At 41.0% G+C, this 20,842-nt stretch overlaps 1 protein-coding gene across 5 annotated transcripts in view; it reads left to right on the forward strand.

The window, feature by feature from the left end:
• The window catches only part of ARHGEF3 (Rho guanine nucleotide exchange factor 3), a 315,913-nt gene extending 295,677 nt beyond the window's left edge, over nt 1–20,236 (forward strand). For all 5 annotated transcript variants that reach the window (XM_045078699.1, XM_045078714.1, XM_045078698.1 and 2 more), the window contains 4 exons: nt 3,584–3,841; nt 12,408–12,578; nt 16,109–16,295; nt 18,056–20,236. In XM_045078699.1, the coding sequence (XP_044934634.1) occupies nt 3,584–3,841; nt 12,408–12,578; nt 16,109–16,295; nt 18,056–18,408 (969 nt within the window). In that variant the 3' untranslated portion in view covers nt 18,409–20,236. The remainder of the gene's footprint in view (nt 1–3,583; nt 3,842–12,407; nt 12,579–16,108; nt 16,296–18,055) is intronic.
• The last annotated feature ends 606 nt before the right edge of the window (nt 20,237–20,842 follow it).

The following is a 20,842-nucleotide window of genomic DNA, read 5'->3' on the forward strand; positions in this document are numbered from 1 at the left end:
ATGGGCGTGGGGGGCCAGTGATTAGCAATGCCTGCTCTGCTGTTGACGAGATGGCGATGCAGAACGACATGTTTCCTTAGGCATCGTATACACGTTGTCAGTTCACACCAGACGCAGAAGTGGAGGTATTTGCCTTGTCGTCAATATTTTTATGAAATAAATGTTTATTTTTTTATTAGGAAATTGGGGGTGGCTTTTGCAGGCCTTTTCTGTACATACCCGGAGGAAATGTGACCACTTCCACTGCTATCTGAACCCTTCAGACATCAAATGGGGACTTAAAGCTTGAAAAGCAGCCTAAAATTAAACAACTGGCCCATTGTGACCAGACCTCATGAGAAACGGCCCTTATTTATCAGGCCCGACGAGCTGTTAAATGTTTTCCCACTTTTAACTGCAGATGTGCCCACGCGAGTGGGAACTGTAAACCAAGGGGTACATCTGTTTGAGTTCTGGTCTTTTTAACAGAACAAAATAAACATCTGAGGGGACTTTGAATGAGAAAAGTCAGAGCCCATTCGACCCATGAAAAATTGATTTATTCGCTGTTCCTCCTCCCAAACCCCTCCCAGGAAAAAAAAGGTGGGGGGAAAAAAGCCCTTTTAACAAGGAGCCTCCCAAGCAGGACAGGCCTGGCCAGTCCTTTTGACCTTAGAATGAATCAATTCCTTGTACTTTGAAGGCCTGAAGCAGAGTGGTGGTTTCCTCAAGGTGCCTCCCTGGTCACCGAAGATCCATCTCCCCACCGGTAGGCCTGATCCCATACACTTCCCCTATTCGATAGAAACAACTTCCCAAGCGACTTCTCTTCGTGCTAACGTTTTTTCAATAATAAATTTATATAATTTAATTTATATAATTTAATAAATTTAAATAATTTACAAGCTCTCCAGGCAGCAAGTTCTCATGTTAATTTGGGTTCTAATTAAATTTTAATTCTATAGAGAGAGGCCGGGTACATGGAAGCAAAAAAAAAAAAAATGGATTTGTTCTGTCAATTTCACAAGCTTAGGGAGATAGAAAGAATTTCTAAAGAAAGTGAAAGAGTTTCCTTTATAAATTCTTGATGGTCTATTTAAAGAGATGTCAAGGAGTTCAGAGCTTTGGGGGAAGGGTAGGGGAAGAACGTTCGGCTGACCGGTTTTGTTTCTAGCTGAGCAAGTAGTTTTGCTTCTCTAAACCACAATTTCTTCAATAAAAATATCCTAGGGATAAATAATAACAAAAAAATATTTTTTTACTAATTATACTTTTGCTTTAATAGCAGTCCTTACAGATTCTTACCCAGAAGCCAAGCTCTTACACTTTTTGTCTGCCTTACCTCATTAAAAGACAGGAGGAAAGTAGTATATGCATTTTTAAGTGGGGAAATTGAGGCTCAGATGGGTCACCTGGCCAGTTACTGTCCAGGTTAGGCTTTGAGCATAACTCTCCCTGGTTCCAGAGTCTGCCTGCTAAACCACTGTGGTATCCCCTCTCACACACGCGAATGTGTGTGTATTTGGGAACAAAGATGTATACATTCTTTCTTTCAAGTTATCGCTTGTGGCCCTTTCTAGCCAGTAGGGTCAAACCAGATAGCCTTCAGGTCATGCCCAGGAAATGAGCACCCTGTCAGGTGTGAACAGGACCAGAACTGGATCGGGTTGCCATGGCAGCGGGGGCGGCAGGATCAGAGAATAATGGCCCATTGGACTGTAGGCAGCAGTGTGGTCAGAGTTCCTCACTGGTTTGCATCTGAGAGTTACTGCTGATTTGTTTCTCCATAATGAAAACATTGGGCATTTCCAGGTCTTTTTAAAAAGCGAGGAAGTGGAAATGAAATTAAGAGGACCTGAAGCTCTTTTTAATTAACTCTGAAAGTCTAAATTACAAGCCACAATACCACATCTAGGGTGTGTGTGTGTGTGTGTGTGTGTGTGGCAATTATCATTACTTTCAAATGTAAGGTTGAGGAAAAAATTTCTGCAGCTCTTTTTAACACAAATAAAAGGGTTTTTTTAATGACACATAAGGAAGGTAGACATTTCCAAAGAATGTTAAACTTGACAGTGAATTTAAACATTACTTCCTTGATATCTTTTTTTTTTTTAAGATTTTATTTATTTATTTGACAGAGAGAGAGAGAGATCACAAGTAGGCAGAGAAGCAGACAGAGAGTAGAAAGAAAGCAGGCTCTCCATTGAGCAGAGAGCCCAACTCGGGGCTCGATCCCAGCACCCTGGGATCACTACCTGAGCCTAAGGCAGAGGCTTTAACCCACTGAGCCACCCAGGCGGCCCCCTTCTTTTTTTTTTTTGGTTTCAGTTGCTGAGAAAATAATTTCAGTAAGAGGTAGAAAAGAAGCACTAGAATGTTTATACTTTGACGCATTGTTCAGATGCTGCCACAATTTATTTCTAAGCCATGTTCCCAGGCCATCAAGTGTTACCTAATCTGGACACCTTAAACATCCATTTATGTGTTCATTCGGAATATAAACTTTGAATGTCTGTGGATGGCAGGCCCAATGCAATGTATTGAGGATGCAGAACTTAGGAAGGAGTGGAAAAGGGAGATGAACCGCCTTCTACTGGGGACGTCAGCTCTCTGTTTGCACAAAGTGACTGATGGGACATGTCAGGGAAATTAGTATTTTGCTGGAAGGAAGATAGTGGAGTTGAAGCATCCCAAAGTCTTTAGGCTTAAATGTTCTTTGCACAGTGTTGTGATGTCAACCATGAGGTATAGACAGGAATCCAACTTAAAAGATTTTTCTAAATGCTTCCTGCATCTGATTTTTTACTAATTATACTTTTGCTCTCACTTCTTGGCATTCTTTACGGTTGGCCCACCTTGGAATCAGGTCACCTTCAGCTAACAACATAGAGATGCTCGCACCAGGCCACGCAGATGGCTGGGGCACAAAGTCTGACTCCTTGCTTTCTTTTTATACCCCTAAGTCCTCCAGATGAATTTCTTATGAATAATTTTAAGAGAAGTCCTGTTTATTTTTAAAGATAGGAAGCTTTCCCCTCACCGGACACCTTTGGGAGTGCAGGAAAATTTCGAGCTGTATGCATGTGTGTTTTTTCTGGTTCTTTTGTTCCAACCTAGATTGGCAGAAATACAAACAAATTATGATGGGGTCTTAACAATCAGGAAAGTAAATGTAGGGGCGCCTGGGTGGCTCAGTCAGTTAAGCACCTGCCTTTGGCTCAGGTCATGATCCCAGGGTCCTGGAATCGAGCCCCGAGTCAGGCTCTCTGCTCAGCGGGGAGCCTGCTTTCCTTCCTCTCTCTCTCTCTGCCTACTTTTGATCTCTGTCTGTCAAATAAAAAAATAATAAAATCTTTTAAAAAAAATGTAAATGTACAGCTAAGAAAGTAACTTCACACAAGTAAGTCAAAGCCTAAAAACTGTTCATTGCCTGTGATTTTGAAGATTGCCCTTGTCTGTCTCGTCCAGCCGTGCAGATCAAGGAACCTTGGCCAGGCCTGGAGACCAGCAGGGTTTTTTTCAGGCTGCACAAGTGATACTTGCGTGTAGCTTCAGGGCACAGTTAGCTCCACAGTCCAACCGTGTTTTGATGTTCCTTTCTTAGCTGCCTTGTCTCAGCTCCTACGACAGCTATTGCAGCAATCAAGTGGCCGCAAAAGCGCTGCTGGACCACAAAAAACAAGACCACCGAGTCCAGGATTTCCTACAGCGATGCTTAGAATCCCCCTTTAGCCGCAAGCTGGATCTCTGGAATTTTCTCGATATTCCAAGGAGCCGTCTAGTGAAATACCCTCTTCTTCTTCGAGAAATCTTGAGGCACACACCAAATGATAATCCAGATCAGCAGCACCTGGAAGAAGCTGTAAGTTCACCTGTTTCTTTCTGTCTTTACCTTGATTTCTCCCTTGTGTCTAGGAAGTTGAGTGCATGGTGAATGATGGGTTTCTGGGCATACAGCACCCAGGGGTCTTGGCTTTCATGCTTGGTGCTGCCGTCAGTCGTGTTTTAATTTTGCAGTTCACTCCTTCTCTCTCTACCTCACTCCCCCAACCTATAAAATGCAGTGTTTACGTGAAATACACCCTAAGGTCGCTTTGATTTCTCAAAGTTCTTGATTCTGTGTAGCTGACTCTGTAATCTGTAATTATAATTCATAATAAACTAATCTGTTTGTTCACAGTGGCTGTGAGGGTTAAGGTCTCTGGGGATTTTGAATTGAGTATCTTTGTTTAGTTAGCAAGTGGGAGTTGCCTCTTACCTTAGCGCCTGTGAGCCCATTTGTCACGTCAACACCCATTTCAGAACCAGCTCTCCTCAGCCACTGACTATACAGTGAGGGACCGACCTAGTCAAACCTCCTGCTCACCAGAAAATGTTCATTAAGTATGAAGAGAGATTTTTTTCCAACAGCAATAGAAGACCAGGAGAAATGGATCTGTCTCATGAGAATATTGTGAATAGGGAGTGTTCTGTCCAGAGAGCTTGGCTCTGATTGGGGTACTCTGTGGGACAGACCAGAAGCGATGGCAGGCCAGGAGGAGCCAGTGGCTTGAACAAAGCTATGGAGGAATGACAGGACAGGAAATGCCTGGGGAATACCCTGGGTCAGTCTGCCCAGGGTTGAGGATATTCTGAGGAAGCAGCAGGAGAGAAGGCAGAGGATGGGGGTTCAGATGTGGTTATAGAGGGTTTTGTTTTTTTTTAATTCAAGAGAGAAGGTGAACATGCATGCTTGAGAGGGACAGGCAGAGGGAGAAGCAGACTCTCTGCTGAGCAGGAAGCCTGATCCAGGGTTCCATCCTGGGACTTAGGATCATGACCTGAGCCAAAGGCAGACACTCAATTGACTGATCCATGCAGGTGTCCCTATAGAGAGGGTTTTAAAGATCAATTTGAGATGGTTTTCCTTTGTTGTGCTTTGTTCTTTTGTTTGTTGTTCTCTAAGTAACTGGGATACAGGGTTCAAATCCCAGCTCCGTTGCTGATAAGCTGTGAAACCTTGGATACATTACTCTCCTTGTTTGTAAGACAGGGGACTGAGGGGGAAAGGACGAGGGCCAGGGAGGAAAGTTGAGAGGTTCCTGTAGTGGTCCAGACATGCAGTCATGGAAACCGCTGAGGGAGAAGTCGTGGGGATGGAGGCTTCGAGACCAGTTCAAGGGGCTTGTTCCCTGACTGCATCTGGAACAGAAAGAGTATATGCACAGGTGACTTGAGAATCAGAATCCATGAATCCTGTGAGCAGACTACCTGTCTCCTCCTAGAGAGGGGCTTAATAATAATTAGTAGTAATCACAACAATGATAATTCTAACATCTGCTGACATTTCTTGAGTACCTAGGAAATCAGCTTTAGGTAATCACTTTATAGGTTATGTATCTCATTTAATCCTTATAACAACTTGTGAGATAACTCTCCTTGTTAGGACCATATTCCAGATGAGGCTTGGAGGGCTTCAATAACTTGCCTGGGTCCAGAGCCAGCACGTGATGAGGCTGATGTCAAATCTGTCAGCGTGGACTGCAAATCCTGGGCCTGTTCCACTTCTTTATGACCCTATACCATGGAGCTAAAGGCCTGGCTGCTTCTCTGAGCCCCTCTTGCATATGGAATTGCAGAAAGCTGTCCACCCCCAGACTTCGTGGAAAGGCCTCACGAGTGCAGTGCTGGGCCAGGTGCCGCCTGATAGGGATAGAAAAGATGAAGGAGAGATGCTCTTGATTGAATGCAAACACACACAGACCAGGTCCCCGGTCCAGCACAGATGAGGGACACAGGCACCAGGGATGAGGCCCATCCCACTTCATTGGCTCTGTTTTTAACTACCGGGAAGCATGTGAGAATGTTGCTTCCTCTCCATATTTCATCCCAGCAAGTGTGTGGTCTGCAGGAATGAAAACAACAGGGAGCTCGAGCTAGTCTAAATAATTACTTTTTTGAAGCATGTGAGGCTACTCTTGAGTTTTATTTTACTGTTAAGATGTCTCTTTTTAATATGCAGCATGAAAGAATAATGCTCTGTTTCTAAAATCACCCAGTGAGCTGAAGTTTGGATTTAGAAACAGATAAGAAGGGGGTTGTTTGCCATGCGAAAGGATGTACGGGTTTCCCTAGTGCATAAGATGGGACATCACTTTTGAAAGCTGAATCTGCACCTACTCATTCAGGCAGATTTGTGTGTGAAGCGTGGCAGACCTGCGTTTGAAAATGTCTGCAAAGCAGGTCCTCTAAGTGCCCATTTACACAATAGAGGCACAACAATGTTGGGGTTTTTTCCCCCCTTCTTTTCAAAATCCTCTGGGCATTAACCTAGATGGGCAGAAATATTTAGCCCCATACTCTTGGGTACATTGTGAATGCTTGATAAACGTAAAACCCATAATACCGATGTAGCTTGAGTTACATGTTCCCTGAATAGGTTTTCCACTTATGAAAAGGGAAAAAAATCAGAGAACCTAAGTAAATTATTTCTACACCAAGTGTCCAGTCCTATAATTAGATCTTAAAAAAAGGTCTTGCTTTTACTGCAGTGCATTAACTACCACATCTTTATTAGAATTTCTTAACAGTGTTTTAGAGAGTTGATAGAAATTTCCCTAAAAGAAAGCATTTTTAAATAGAAATTCAGATATTTAGATATTCCAGAGGTCTAGTTGTTTAACATTTTGAATTCTAAGGATTGTTTCAGCCAACAAGTGATCTGGCAGACCATCTCTTCCCTCTGCCTGCCACTGTTCCCTAACTCCTTAAAAAAAAAAAAAAATCACTGGAATCAATGAGAAGAACAGTCCTGCTGTTCCTGCCGTGCTGGCTGCTATTCTCGGTTTGTGTCACAAGCCCACGGATAGATGACATTACCGCATGAGGAACCAGACAGAGCTTCCAGATTCCACTTTGAGGATGATGATTATGGCATGTGTGGGTTTACCCCCTGCTCTGTTATCAGATATTTGTCATCGTCTTGCTTTACTGGTCCTTTCCCTTCAGTTTGAAGCCTGATGCAACAATAAATTGAAATTGAACTTAAATGCATAACCGCCATGATTGTTTGCTATTGCCAATCTGCTATGTACACCTTTATTCCTCCCTGTGATTCTGCACAATAAAGTCCTCTCAAGAACCAATGTCGGGGGCACCTGGGTGGTTCAGTCAATTGAACATCTGAGTCTTGATTTCGGCTCAGACCACAATCTCATGGGTCTTGGGATCAAGCCCTGGTCGGGCTCTGTGCTCAGCAGGGAATCTGCTTGAGATTCTCTCCCTTGCCCTTCCCCCCACTTGCACACACTTGCACACACACACACTCTCTATCTCAAATACATAAATCTTAAAAAAAAAAGTACAGAGAATAAATGCTTATAGTGTAGAGGTAGATGTAACAACAAAACAATATTTTTAATAAATGAAAGCAGACCCAGAAGTGCTATTACAATGTCCACAAAGAATGTGGAATAACGCTGATTGTTCCTATTGTTCAGTCTCTCTATTTTTTCAAACACTAAAGAAAGAAGTAGCATCAGACAGTAGTCATAGCTGCCTAAAGAACCACTGTGGGGTTTGAGTTTATTAATCTTCATGTGATATGCCAGCTGTTTGGTCCCTGAGCTAAATTAGGAAGGGAACACATATTTTTGCCTATAGTACATCATTTTTCTGGTCTCCTGGATACTTGTAGGAAACTCAGAAAATTGTCTCAAGACCCAGTTAATTCTAGGTAAATTGAGTAAACTCTAAGAAGAGCCACAGTAATTAATGCTAAGACCTCTAAAAGCAAGGAAAAAATATAGATTCCACTATATATTAAAAATGTAGTAAGGTAAAAGATTAAGGTAGACATAAAAGAATTTGTCAGACACTTCCCATATATTTTAAAGCTTCTTGAGGGCAGGGACCTCTCATTTCTTTCAGTGACATCATTTAGTTTGACACTGAACAGACGCTGGATAAGCATTGATTGAATTAACTTGAAGGATGAGTCATAGCATTAATATGTTTTGTGAAGTTTCTTTTTTTGTTGTTGTTTTTTTGAAAGAGGCAAATAATTAGGCTTGTCGAAAAAACCAAGAGGGGGAAAAAAACGAAGAGAAAGTTTGTATATCAAAGTGTTCTATTTATTATTTGGTTTATGTTAGTAAAACTTGGATTAATTTCATAGGACTTATATTTAATGTCATGTTGACATTAAAGTCCAAAAAGATTATTTTATGGGACAAAAAGCCTGTGCTTTTTAAAAAGATGTATTTATTATCCAAGTAGTGCTACAGCCCAAATTTGGGAAATAGAGAAAAGAATAAATGAACTTTGAAACCCATAATAGCTATAAAAGTATATAGATTATGCATCTGTTCATAGGGAACAGTCACCAGACTTTGGCTCAGAGCTGTAGGATCTTCTGTCAGACTTACATGGAAATGCCAGAGTTCTAACTGGGTAGAAGTTTTTATCCAGTTGGCTTTGGGCAGAAGGTATCATTTCACTAGAATGTGAAAAATAATCACTTAATCTTAGAATTCATTGCCAGTTTAACACATTACAAGATCTGGTAAGTTCTCACTGAGTAAAGGCTTCTTTTAAAACTTTGCTTTTCAGAGATTGGTTTGTTTTTCCATTAAGTAAATGTAACCAAGAAGAGGCCTTATTACCCTTACTCATTGGTTAAGTTCTTTCCTGCCAATACCACCACGAGTCCCGAGCTGCAAGGGTGGTTCCGTGTTCACAAATCAATCAAGGTGATGCACCACCTTAATAAAAAGGATAAGAACCATATGATTATTTCAATAGATGCAGAGAAAGCATTTAACAAAATACAATATCCATTCATGATAAAACCCTCATCAAAGTAGGTTTAGAGGGAGCATACCTCAAAATCATAAAGGCCATATATGAAAAACACACAGTGAATGTTATTCTCAGTGGGGAGAAACAGAGTGTTTCCTCTACTGTCAGGAACAAGACAGGGATGTCCGTTGTTAATTAACAGAGTACTGGAAGTCCTAGCCATAGCAGACAACAAAAAGAAATAAAAGGCTTTCAGATCAACAAGGAAGAACTCAAACTTTCACTATTTGCAGATGACCTAATACTCTACATAGAAAACCCAAAAGACTCCACCAAAAATTGCCAGAACTGATAGGTGAATTCAGTAAATTCTTAGGATACAAAATCAACTTATAGAAATTGGTTGCATTTCTATACACCAACAATGAAGCAGAAAGAGAAATAACCCATCAATCCCATTTACAATTGCACCAAAAACAATGAGAAACCTAGGAAGAAATCTAACCAAAGAGGTAAAAGACCCATATTCTGAAAATTATGAAACACTAAAGAAAAAATTGAAGAGGACACAAAGAAATGGATTGAAAGAATAAATATTATTAAAATGTCTATACTACCAAAGCAGTCTATACATTTAATGCAATTCCTATCAAAATACCAACATCATTTTCCACAGAGCTAGAACAAATAATCCCAAAACTTGTATGCAACCACAGAAGACCCCCAAGTAGCCAAATCAAACTTGAAAAAGAAAAGCAAAGCTGGAGGCATCACAGTCCAGACTTCAAGTTATACTATGGAGCTGTAGGGATCAAGACTACAGAAATAAACCCACAACTCTGTGGTCAATAAACCTTCAACAAATCAGGACAGAATGTCCAATGGAAAAAAGACAGTCTCTTCAACAAATGGTGTTGGGGAAACTGGACAGCAACATACCAAAGAATAACACTGGATCACTTTCTTATACAATACACAAAAATAAATTGAAAATGGATGAAAGACCTAAATGTGAGATAGGAAATTACCAAAATCCTTGAGGAGAACACAGGCAGTCACCTCTTTGACAATGGCTGTAGCAACTTCTTTCTAGATATGTCTTCTGAGGTCAGGGAAGCAGAAGCAAAAAATAATTATTGGGACTTCATCAAAATAAAGAGCTTCTGTAGAGTTAGGGAAGCAATCAACAAAACTGAAAGACAACCTACAGAATGGGAGAAGGTAGTTGCAAATTGCATATCTGAAAAAGGGTTAGTATCAAAAATAAATGAAGAATTTATAAAATTCAATGTCCAGAAAATGAATAATCCAATTTAAAAATGGGCAGAAGACATGAATAGACATTTTTCCAAAGAGGACATACAGATGGCCAGCAGACACATGAAAAGATGCTCAACATCACTGATCATCAGGGAAATGCAAATCAAAACAACAATGAGATTTCATCCTACTCCTGTCAGAATGCCTAAAATCAACAACACAAGAAACAGTAGGTATTGGCGAGGATGTGGAAAAAGAGGAACCCTCTTGCACTGTTGGTGGGAATGCAAACTGGTACAGCCACTGTGGAAAACAGTATGGAGGGTCCTCAAAAAATTAAAAATAGAACTACCCTATGATCCAACAATTATGCTCCTAGGTGTTTACCAAAAGAATACAAAAATGCTAATTTGAAAGGATACATGCACCCCAGTGTTTACAGGAGCAATATCTACAATAGCCAAATTATGGAAACAGCCCAAATCTCCTTCGACTGATGAATGGATAAAGAACATGTGTGTGTAATGGAATATTACTCAGCCATAAAGAATGAAATTTTGCCATTCACAAGGACATGGATGGAGCTAGAGAGTATTATGCTAGGTAAACCAGTCAGAGAAAGATAAATACCATATGATTTCATTCATATGTGAAATCTAAGAAACAAAACAAACAAGAAAAGGTGGGGGGGAAGAGGGAGGATGAGAGAGAGAGAGGCAAACCGAGAAACGGACTCTATACTATAAGAACAAACTGATGGTTACCAGAGGGGAGGTGGGGGGAGGAGTGAACTAGGGGATGGGGATTAAGGAGGGCACCTGTTGTGATGGGCACTGGGAGTTGTATGGAAGTATTGAATCATTTGTACACCTGAAACTCTTACACTCTATGTTCACTAACTGGAATTTAAATAAAAACTAAAAAAATAATGCTACCACGGGGTGCCTGGGTGGCTCAGTGGGTTAAGCCTCTGCCTTCGGCTCAGGTCATGATCTCAGGGTCCTGGGATTGAGTCCCACATTGGCTCTCTGCTCGGCAGGGAGCCTGCTTCCTCCCGTCCCCCTCTCTCTCTCTGCCTGCCTCTCTGCCTACTTGTGATCTCTCTGTATCAAATAAATAAAATCTTTAAAAAACAATAATAATGCTACCACAAGAAAGATGGGAAGAAAGGAAAAGCTGGTCTTTTCACTGTTGGAGGACAGGGGACCCTGCTGATGAGGTCATCATTTTGCCTTTGGTTGGTGTCCTTGAGTTTTTACTCAACTAATTTCTTGTTCCTTTGTTTTTTAGTATGTTACATCATTTAGATATATCATCTATGTGATAGAATAACACATCAGAATAAATGCCCACTGATTGTGTCTGAGTGCTGTGCTCTTATCGCGTTGTTTTGTTTCATTTTGCAGTAACAACGCTATATCTACCCTTGGTCTGAAATCCCTCCACCCCTACTGTTTCCACATGAGCTACAGGCATGGGTGTGAGTGTATGTATGTAGATAAATAGTTCCCATCATTAAAGCTAGTGTCTTTTCTTTCCATTTCTAGTTCTCTATCTTTTTAAAATCATTTATGTTTTATCACTAAAAAGCTACCCAAACCATTTCTTTACACCCAATTTGCACATCTTGTTTGAGGTTAGAGTGAGTACCTGTAGAGAAACCTTGAAACTGGGCGCCTGGGTGGCTCAGTGGGTTAAAGCCTCTGCCTTTGGCTCAGGTCATGATCCCAGGGTCCTGGGATCGAGTCCCGCATCAGGCTCTCTGCTCAGCAGGGAGCCTGCTTCCCTCTCTCTCCCTCTGCCTGTCTCTCTGCCTACTTGCGATCTCTGTCTTTCAAATAAATAAATAAAATCTTAAAAAAAAAAAATTAAAAAAAAAATTAAAAAAAAAAAAAAAAAAGAAACCTTGAAACTGAGTTCAAACCCACAAAGATGATCCCTTCTGGGGACTACTGCATTCTGCTTTGTGTTCTCTCCTTGGCTATGGTTTTTATATGCCTATATCTTCCACATTGTAAGCATGTTTGAAGAAAGGTGCAACATAGAACTCAGTAGTTAGGAGTCCTCCACATCAGAAGCTATACTTTCTATCTCTTCCTCTTGGATAAAATCATGCATCAACATAAGTTTTCTATATAATACAAATACCTGCATGTGTATATACATATGTGTGTGTGTGTATATTTGTGTGTACATGTATAGATGGATAGATGGACACAATATATTCAAAGCACATGTTTATTTTTGCCTTTTCCCAAGGCAGCAGGTTAGATAACGGAATCTGAGAGTTAGATGGTCTGTCTGGGTGACCTTCTTGGCTGAGCCCCTGGGACTTATTGGTGTAGCCGTTTTTGCTTACTTTCCCCATACTTTCTTCTTTGTTTCCATAGATAAACATCATTCAGGGAATTGTGGCAGAAATCAACACCAAGACTGGGGAATCTGAGTGCCGCTATTATAAAGAGCGGCTTCTTTACTTGGAAGAAGGCCAGAAAGACTCTCTAATCGACAACTCAAGAGTGCTGTGTTGTCACGGAGAACTGAAGAACAATCGAGGGGTGGTGAGTGGCTACTCTCCTTCAGGGGTCTGGTCCTATGCCTCCCCACGCACTTAATCCATTTAATGCCCAGCCTCCTGTTACTCTGCCTTCCCTACCCAAGGTCACATTCTTCAGACAAAAATTGCTTTCCAGTGTCTTTTGTATCTTAGGATCCCATATGTATATGGATATATATAATTATATACATTGTGCGTGTGTATATATTTATATATTTTTATAAATATATATAAATATGTATATATTTATATATTATAATTCATATATAAATAACATGTTATGTGTTTCTAGCTTATAATTAATATATATTTATATATATTACACAAAATATATAATATATATATTTTATAATTTCACAACCAGTGAAATTTCGGGACCAACAGAGGGTTACCAATTATATTTTGTTTGAGCATGACCTTCAATAACAAATACAAAACGATTAACAACATCTCCTCCAGCTTTGATATCAGAAAACAAGGGATGATTTTAACAAGATGTTAAAAAGTATATAATCTCAGAAAAACAGCTCTTAAGTTGAAACTCAGCTTTATGAGAAATTCTTTGCTTTTTTTTTTTTTTTTTTAATGGATTGGTACCCATCCACAGACTGCCATTTTAAAACCAGTTTTTGTTTTAAAACTAGCTGTATAGCTAACTCTGCCCAACTTCCTGGCTTTTATTCCTGAGTAGATTTTGAACTTGTTCCTCCTCTCCTATCATAGCAACTTGGATGGATCTCCCTGGGACACTTACTACAGTGGGCTGTAATTATCCACCATATGTTTGTCAATATCTTCCATTAGGTATGATTTTAGGATAGAAACCATGTCTTATTAATCCCCAGCACCTATTATGGGGACCTGGCATGTACTAAGCACTCAGTAATGTTAGGTGAATGAATGAGTAAATGTTTGTATAAAGAAAGGATGGATTTGAAATTTTATGAGAGCTCAAAATTCATTTAATTCACCAGGTTCTTTTTATGTGTAGCCAGTAGAAATTAATACTAATATGTCTATGATATTTTATAATTTAAACATATTATACATAGAAATGTATATTTATATAATGTATAGATTTTATTATATATAACAAATATTTAAATTCAATCTTGGGAAAGCCATTGAAAAAGAGAATCTCTTCTTTTATCATATTTCATCTTCAGTATCTAGTCAACTCTTAGAATGAAAGACAAAACTAGATTGAATAGTTCTTGATAAAGCTTTGATGATTTGACCTGGACTTTGGAGTGGCATTTGTGAGCAGGCTTGGAAATGTTACTTGAAATCACTGAGTGCCTGTCATAGTGCCCATTATGAAAGTTGCTGGGGATCCAGCTAGCCGGTGGTCCAGCAGAGATACGGAGACTGATCATGACCACTGCTTGAAGAAGTGTTTCAGTTTGACTACAGAGTTATTGGTTGCTAGAAAGCAGCATTCTGCTTCTTGCTGATTTTCAGAAAACTCTAGTGGACTTCTAATGTCTGATACTCTGGCTTCTAATGTCTGAAACTCTGGCTTCTTGAACATTCTTTCTCAGAAGCCCTGTTGGAAATGGTTGGGAAGATACATCACTGGATGGGATGAGGCCTGTTCTCTTTCTGTCCCTCAGTCAAGGACTGATACTCCCTGGTTAGATGTGCCTCGGGAATTAGAGATGAACTGTAGTTCATTTTTCAGCAAACAGACTTTTGAAAAACAAAGATAGCAGTTGGGATAGGAAGTATGTTTTATTGTTTTTCTCAGTAGAATGATAGAAGTCTTTGTGAACAATCCTGTGCCAGAAGAAGAGCTCATTAGTTTGATGGCTAAAAGGAGCTGAGACTAAGAAGGGAAATTCTCAGTTAACATTCATAAATAAGGGATGTTTTTAAAAGGTTTCCTAGACAATCTGAGTTCAAATTACCTACCTTGGCTAGAGGGTTGATTACAGTAGAAACAGTATTTTAAAAACCTAATGTTTAATATATACAACAATATCCAATCCCTCCCCTACCCATCCCCCAAAAAAGGCTTAACATTCTTTCTATATCCCCCCTCCAAAAAAAAAAAAAAAAAGAAAAAAGCCCTTAACTTGGTTATTTTTGCTTTAATCTGTTTAAATGCACTTTTGATAAACCCTCACTCTTCAGTCTCCTCCCATGCAGTACAAAATTATCAGTTTTATTTTCACCATCCAACATTTGCTTGAGCTTTAATTTCTATAGGTACATGTGTCTGTGTCTGTCTGTATGTGTCAGAGTGTGTGTCGGGGGGGTGGGGTCCACCAGTTTCTTTTCTCCCAAAAGTAAAATTGTCTGATAATGCTGAATGTGCTTCCCCTGCCCCAAATCAAGATTCTGATGTGAGTTCCCACCTCTTTGAGACCCCTGGGTTCACATCCCCAAATATCTCCACCAGAAAAAGAACCAGCTGCAAAAGTTGTAGACCTTTTCATTTCCGTCCGTCCACATTTCCAAACGGTGAGAAGAGTCTAGCACTAGGAACGGGATGGGGCCAATTTACACGGGCTCCACCCAGCGAAATTGCTTTTATGATGTGGTTTGAGACAAGCCTTTATTTTGGAGATTTCTTTTCGCCCACAACACACACATCAGTCATCAGCCTTTTAAGCACAGCCTCTTCAGAGAACTGAGGTTCCGAGGAACATAACCGAGAAGGACCAGTTCTTTGATCATCTTTCTTTGTGGCTCTGACAGCACACTCTGGTTCCCTCGGGAATGGGCAGTGTTCAGAGTTGGAGTGCCTGGATGGAGCTGATATTCAGTTCTGTGGCTTAAGGAACAAGTGTTTTTATGGGTTTGGGAAACAAAGATTAATATTAGGCTTTGAAATACCATTTGTATCTTTTTTTTTTTAAAAGAAGATTTTATTTATTTACTTATTTGACAGACAGTGATCACAAGTAGGCCGAGAGGTATACAGAGAGAGAGGGGGAAGCAGGCTCCCCACTGAGCAGAGAGCCCGATGCGGGGCTCAATCCCAGGACCCTGAGATCATGACCTGAGCCGAAGGCAGAGGCTTTAACCCACTGAGCCACCCAGGCACCCCCCCAATTTGTATCCTTCATAGACTATAGTTCATTATGATCTCTTAAGGTTATATTGGGTGTTAAAAGCCAAAGCCCGGGAGGAGGTACTCACTTCTTTTTCCTTCACTATTCCCTTTATTCTGTCCCCCCTTCTCACTTTTTTTTTCTTATGGAGGCTGGAGGCTCTGTGTGTCTACATATATTCTGCGCTGCGAATACGCACTATGCATGGTGTCCCTTCAGCTGGCAGTCCCGGCCGCAGATGTCTGTAGGCAGAAAGCCTTCTCTGTGGGGGCCGCAGGGAGGCGCTCCTACAGGAAAGGCACTAGATGCATCTGGAAATACCTCCAAGATGCCCGACTTCTGTTCTGGAGGTAGACCTGAGCCTGAAAGTTGATAATACAATGTGAAGCTGGTACCGGGGCTCCTCTTACCCACAGAAGTCCCCTAATGCACTCAATAGACTGTTGCTTAGGAAATCCTGTGGATTCTTTTCTTCTAGAAACTGCACGTTTTCCTGTTCCAAGAAGTGCTTGTGATCACTCGAGCTGTCACCCACAATGAACAGCTCTGCTACCAGTTGTACCGGCAGCCGATCCCTGTAAAGGACCTTCTCTTGGAAGACCTGCAGGATGGAGAAGTGAGGCTGGGCGGCTCCCTGCGTGGGGCATTTAGCAACAATGAGAGAAGTACGGATGGCTGTCGGTTTTGACATGTTGAATGTCTTTGGTTGTGGTGCTTCAGAGGGAGTGTCTGGCTGGTGGAGAGAGAATTAGCTGTGGCCTTGGAGTCACACTACATTCCAGTGCTGTCTTATTACTCACTGCTTGTGTAACCTTGTGCCACTTCTGCAAGCCTCAGTGTGTCATCTGTAAAATGGGCATATATTCGTACCTACTTTATAAGGTTGTTATAAGGATTAAGATGCTGCAAGTGAACCCATCTGCACATAACAGGTGCTCCTTGCATTCCCTCTCCCTGTCTCCTTCCATGGGATGCAAGCATGCTTAATACCAGACAGCCCCTATGTCAATACCAGTTGCTTACTGGTGACTCTTGTTGAGCCAGGAGAATCATCCCTAAAAAGGATTAAGAATGGTCACCTGGGTTGAGGATTCATGTGTAATTACTCTAATGGGTTTCTCTAACTTGAGACTTAAACAAATTAACCAAGAGGAGCTACAATGGCAGTGTTTTCTGAGTATCTTGCATGTGTCATTCAAGGCACTAGTATACACTGGTAAACTGAACAGTCAAATTCCTTGCCCCTATGGAGCTTACACTGTGATAGAGGAGATAAAGGATGAATAAATATTCAGGTAGCGATAAGAGAACTAAAACCCTGTATGGAGCAGGTAGGGATAACAGTTGGGGGTTTGCTTTAGAGGAAATGATCCGAAAAGTCTTCCTTGAGAAAGTGACATTTGAGCCTCTTGGGTTTATAGGGGCATCGTATTGTCAACGTAATTAGCATGTACTGCCCCTGACCTGCTCATCAGTCCCTCCGCCATGGTGGTCTTGGTGGCAGCTTCTATTCCCTGAGTACGGGCTATGTGTCAGGTGGTATAGAAGCACATGCATTACCACTAACTTTAGCCCTTATAATAACCTTATAAGATAGGTCCTCTTCGTTTCTCCCGTTTTACAAGTAAGGACACTGAGACACTGAGACACACAGTAGTTAAGGTACTTGCCCAGGAGCAAAAAGTGGAACCTGAATTTATCCAAAGTGGTGGTTCCCAAACCGTTGGCTCCAGGGTTAGTGCAAGGGAACTGATGAACACACATGCTTCTGTGAGCCAAGTGTTGCACAGAGCCTGTTCTGTGTCCGTTAAACTAAACAAAATGTCTCCCGAATGGGGGGCTACCATTTTTTTAAATACACGTAGCTCCTGTGGAGATAATGAAAATTTTTTTTTTAATTTTTATTTGTGTTGTTTGAAAATGTATTTTTATTTTAAAGTGAAGCTGAATTTATAACGGCTCTGAGTCTTTGCATATCTTCTCAGTCTTTTAGGTACTATATATACAAGTACTATTATCTCTTGGAGGGTCAGGGGCATGGTTTGCTATTACACAGAGCTTCTCAAACGTGAGAAGGCTCTAACTTGGGGCCGTGGTTGAAAGTCCAGATTATCAGGCCCACATTAGACCTATTGAATCTGAGTCACTTAACGGTAGAGTCCGGGCGTCTATGTTTTTAACCAGATCGTGGGAGATTTTACTTTGCTGGCCTCAGGGCAACCGAGAGCTACCCTGATGTCAGATCCAGGTGCTTGATGGCTGCAGAGTAGAGCTGCGCCATGTCCCGGACCAGTGGGACACATTTTGTAATCAATTAATGATGTCTGCCCTAGGTACATGGGTTTCATATCACTCTATAGGTTACCTCTGGCCTAGGTGAAATACCTGTCCGTTGACCTTTTTTATATGTATTTTTCATTTCTAGTTAAAAACTTCTTCAGAGTAAGTTTCAAAAACGGTTCCCAAAGTCAGACCCACTCACTACAAGCCAACGACACCTTCAACAAGCAGCAGTGGCTCAACTGCATTCGTCAGGCCAAAGAAACCGTTCTGTGTGCTGCCGGGCAAGCTGGGGCGCTGGACTCTGAGGGACCGTTCCTAAACCCCGCCCCCAGGAGCCAAGAGCCCCAGGGAGACACAAAACTTGAGCAGATGGACCAATCGGACAGTGAGTCAGACTGTAGTATGGACACGAGCGAGGTCAGCCTCGACTGTGAGCGCATGGAACAGACGGACTCCTCTGGTGGGAACAGCAGGCACATCGAAAGCAACGTCTGACAGAGGCACGTGTACTTCCTGGAAGCAGCCCTGTGTCTTACCTGTACAGTATTTGCATTCCACACATGGAACGGTTTGGAGAAGCACTTTTTAATACTTTGGTGACCATGTTGCCCCTCGTCTCTTGTATCTGTATCTTTGTCCCTAGTACTGTAACTGCCAGTCTGTCTGTAAGCTGGGGTCTGTGGCAGCTCTTACCCTGTGTTGCATTTCACAAGTGTCTGGATGGATGGAGAGGTACTTGAACAAGTTACTTTCACTTGTCCTGCTGGATTTTAAAAAATAGAAAAGAATCTCTAAACTACTGTTTCGTGTAGATTGCTTCTCTAGTGCTTTCCTGGCTCTTTGACATGATAGCTGAAGGCATAGAATTTACGGGGCCTGGCAAACAGGGCACGAGGAAGTCACTTGTGTGTCAATGATGGTATGTACAGGAAAATGGGAAAAGATCGATCCTTGCAATGAGCTTGGTTCAATGTTATCCAACCAGAAAGCATGAAAACATCCCCTGGGGATACTGGACACTTAATGGTGCAAAGGAAGAAGCACTGTGTTGACCTTGCAGTGTCACCTAGTGCAAATTTGATGCAATAATCTATTAGGACATGCGGTAGTGTCTGACCTTAAAAGGACCAGCACAAAGGCAGCCACCAGCTCTGAATCTTGAACTGAAAGGCAGTTGCACCAGGGGGTGTCTGTCCTAGTTGCTGGCTTGCCTTAGAGAGCCATTTCTGGCATAAACCAGAGTAGAACTCAACAGGCCTGGGAAGGAACACCTGGCAGAATAATAAGGAGGCCCACCATCATTTTGTTTCATGTGCCAAGGCCTACTCCTATTTTGGAGCATTGAGGAAGAGACCGCAGGTGAGTCAGTGACTCTGTTTACAGAAACATGTGGAAGAAGAGTTTAAAAGAAGTGCTTCATCTTGACCTTAGGCAGGAAGCATTACGAGAAAACAAGGTCAGTGCCCTTCCAGGAAAGGCCAGAGCCTTGGGTTTTCCTGCTCTTCTTTTAGGTCACCGCTTTGCCACCTCCGGCTCTGTGCTGTGATCAGAGTTGTAATCACATTCTCCATAGGCCAATTTTAATTAACTCGATTATTAATTAGGATCAGTTAGCCAAACTAGTAATCTCTTTGTCTAGCCTTGATTTACAGTGCAGGGTGGACGGCCGACCTTTAAAAAAAAGTTAACTGAATACACAGAAAAGCTCCCTGTGAGTGTAAATATTAAGGATGACCTGTGCAAAATTATTCCCACACCAGCACTAGTAGTCATGAGTCTAAATTATTGCCAAAAAACTTTTTTTTTAAATCTTCTGTGTCTTTCGAGTTTACAGAAAGCAGTAAATGCTATGTTATCATTTTATTATAATAGTACATCTAACATGTGCATTCGAAGAAGCTGTGTGACAAGATGTATCAATATAAAAACAAGGTAATATTACTTATTTTTCAAAAATGAAAAAATGTGGTCAATTTTACCCTGTAAAAACATATTTCTGTATTTATAGATTTTAAACATGGTGAATTTTTTTTTCTATTATGAGTTTATTTAAAATTGCTTTGTTTCTCAAACTGTTATTGATTTAGCAAGTGAGTGAACTGCTAGAAGCAAACATAAGCTGAGAACCGATATCTGATGGAGGGGAAAGACTGGATCATTGTCTACAAGAGCCATTGGCCACTTTGGTCAACGTGTTGAGACAAGAAGTCTGTCAAGCGCTGGCCTAGAGGAAGAAAGTGAATGTTTTGATGAAATGAATGTTTTTGTATAATGGCCTTAAACTTTTCTGGAAGCATTTCAAATAAATTACATTAAAATGTCATCTTCTCTGTGTACAGTATGTGCCCCAATGTCAAATCTCAGCTATCTTCCTGGAAAGTTCTTTCTAGAATTTTTGCTTGTTGTGCCCAAATACAAACTCTAAAATGGGATGCAGGTTGAAATAAATGCTTTGATTTGATCTATCAAAACTTTTGCAGAACTATTTCTGAGATCTATTTTTTCAGACATTCTCTAGTCCTACACTTATTCATTTATTCATGTTCAACCACTGTATCTTGAATCTGTACTGTTTGTAAAGGCATAATTATGACAGGAAAAAAGCATTGAATTTCACTGCTAGGATAGGAGAATCTTGAGGCCAAATAGGAGAAGTCAAATTCCACTTTAAAATTCTTACTGGAGGGGCGCCTGGGTGGCTCAGTGGGTTAATCCACTGCCTTCAGCTCAGGTCATGATCTCAGTGTCCTGGGATCGAGTCCCACATCAGGCTCTCTGCTCAGCAGGGAGCTTGCTTCCCCCTCTCTCTCTGCTTGACTTTCTGTCTACCTGTGATCTCTCTCTGTCAAATAAATAAATAAAATCTTAAAAAAATAAAATAAAATAAAAATAAAATAAAATAAAATTCTTACTGGAAATTCAGGCCACT

The sequence above is a fragment of the Mustela putorius genome, unplaced genomic scaffold (genome assembly GCF_011764305.1).
Source record: "Mustela putorius furo isolate JIRA1106 unplaced genomic scaffold, ASM1176430v1.1 tig00000095_pilon_pilon_pilon, whole genome shotgun sequence".
NCBI lineage: Eukaryota > Metazoa > Chordata > Mammalia > Carnivora > Mustelidae > Mustela > Mustela putorius.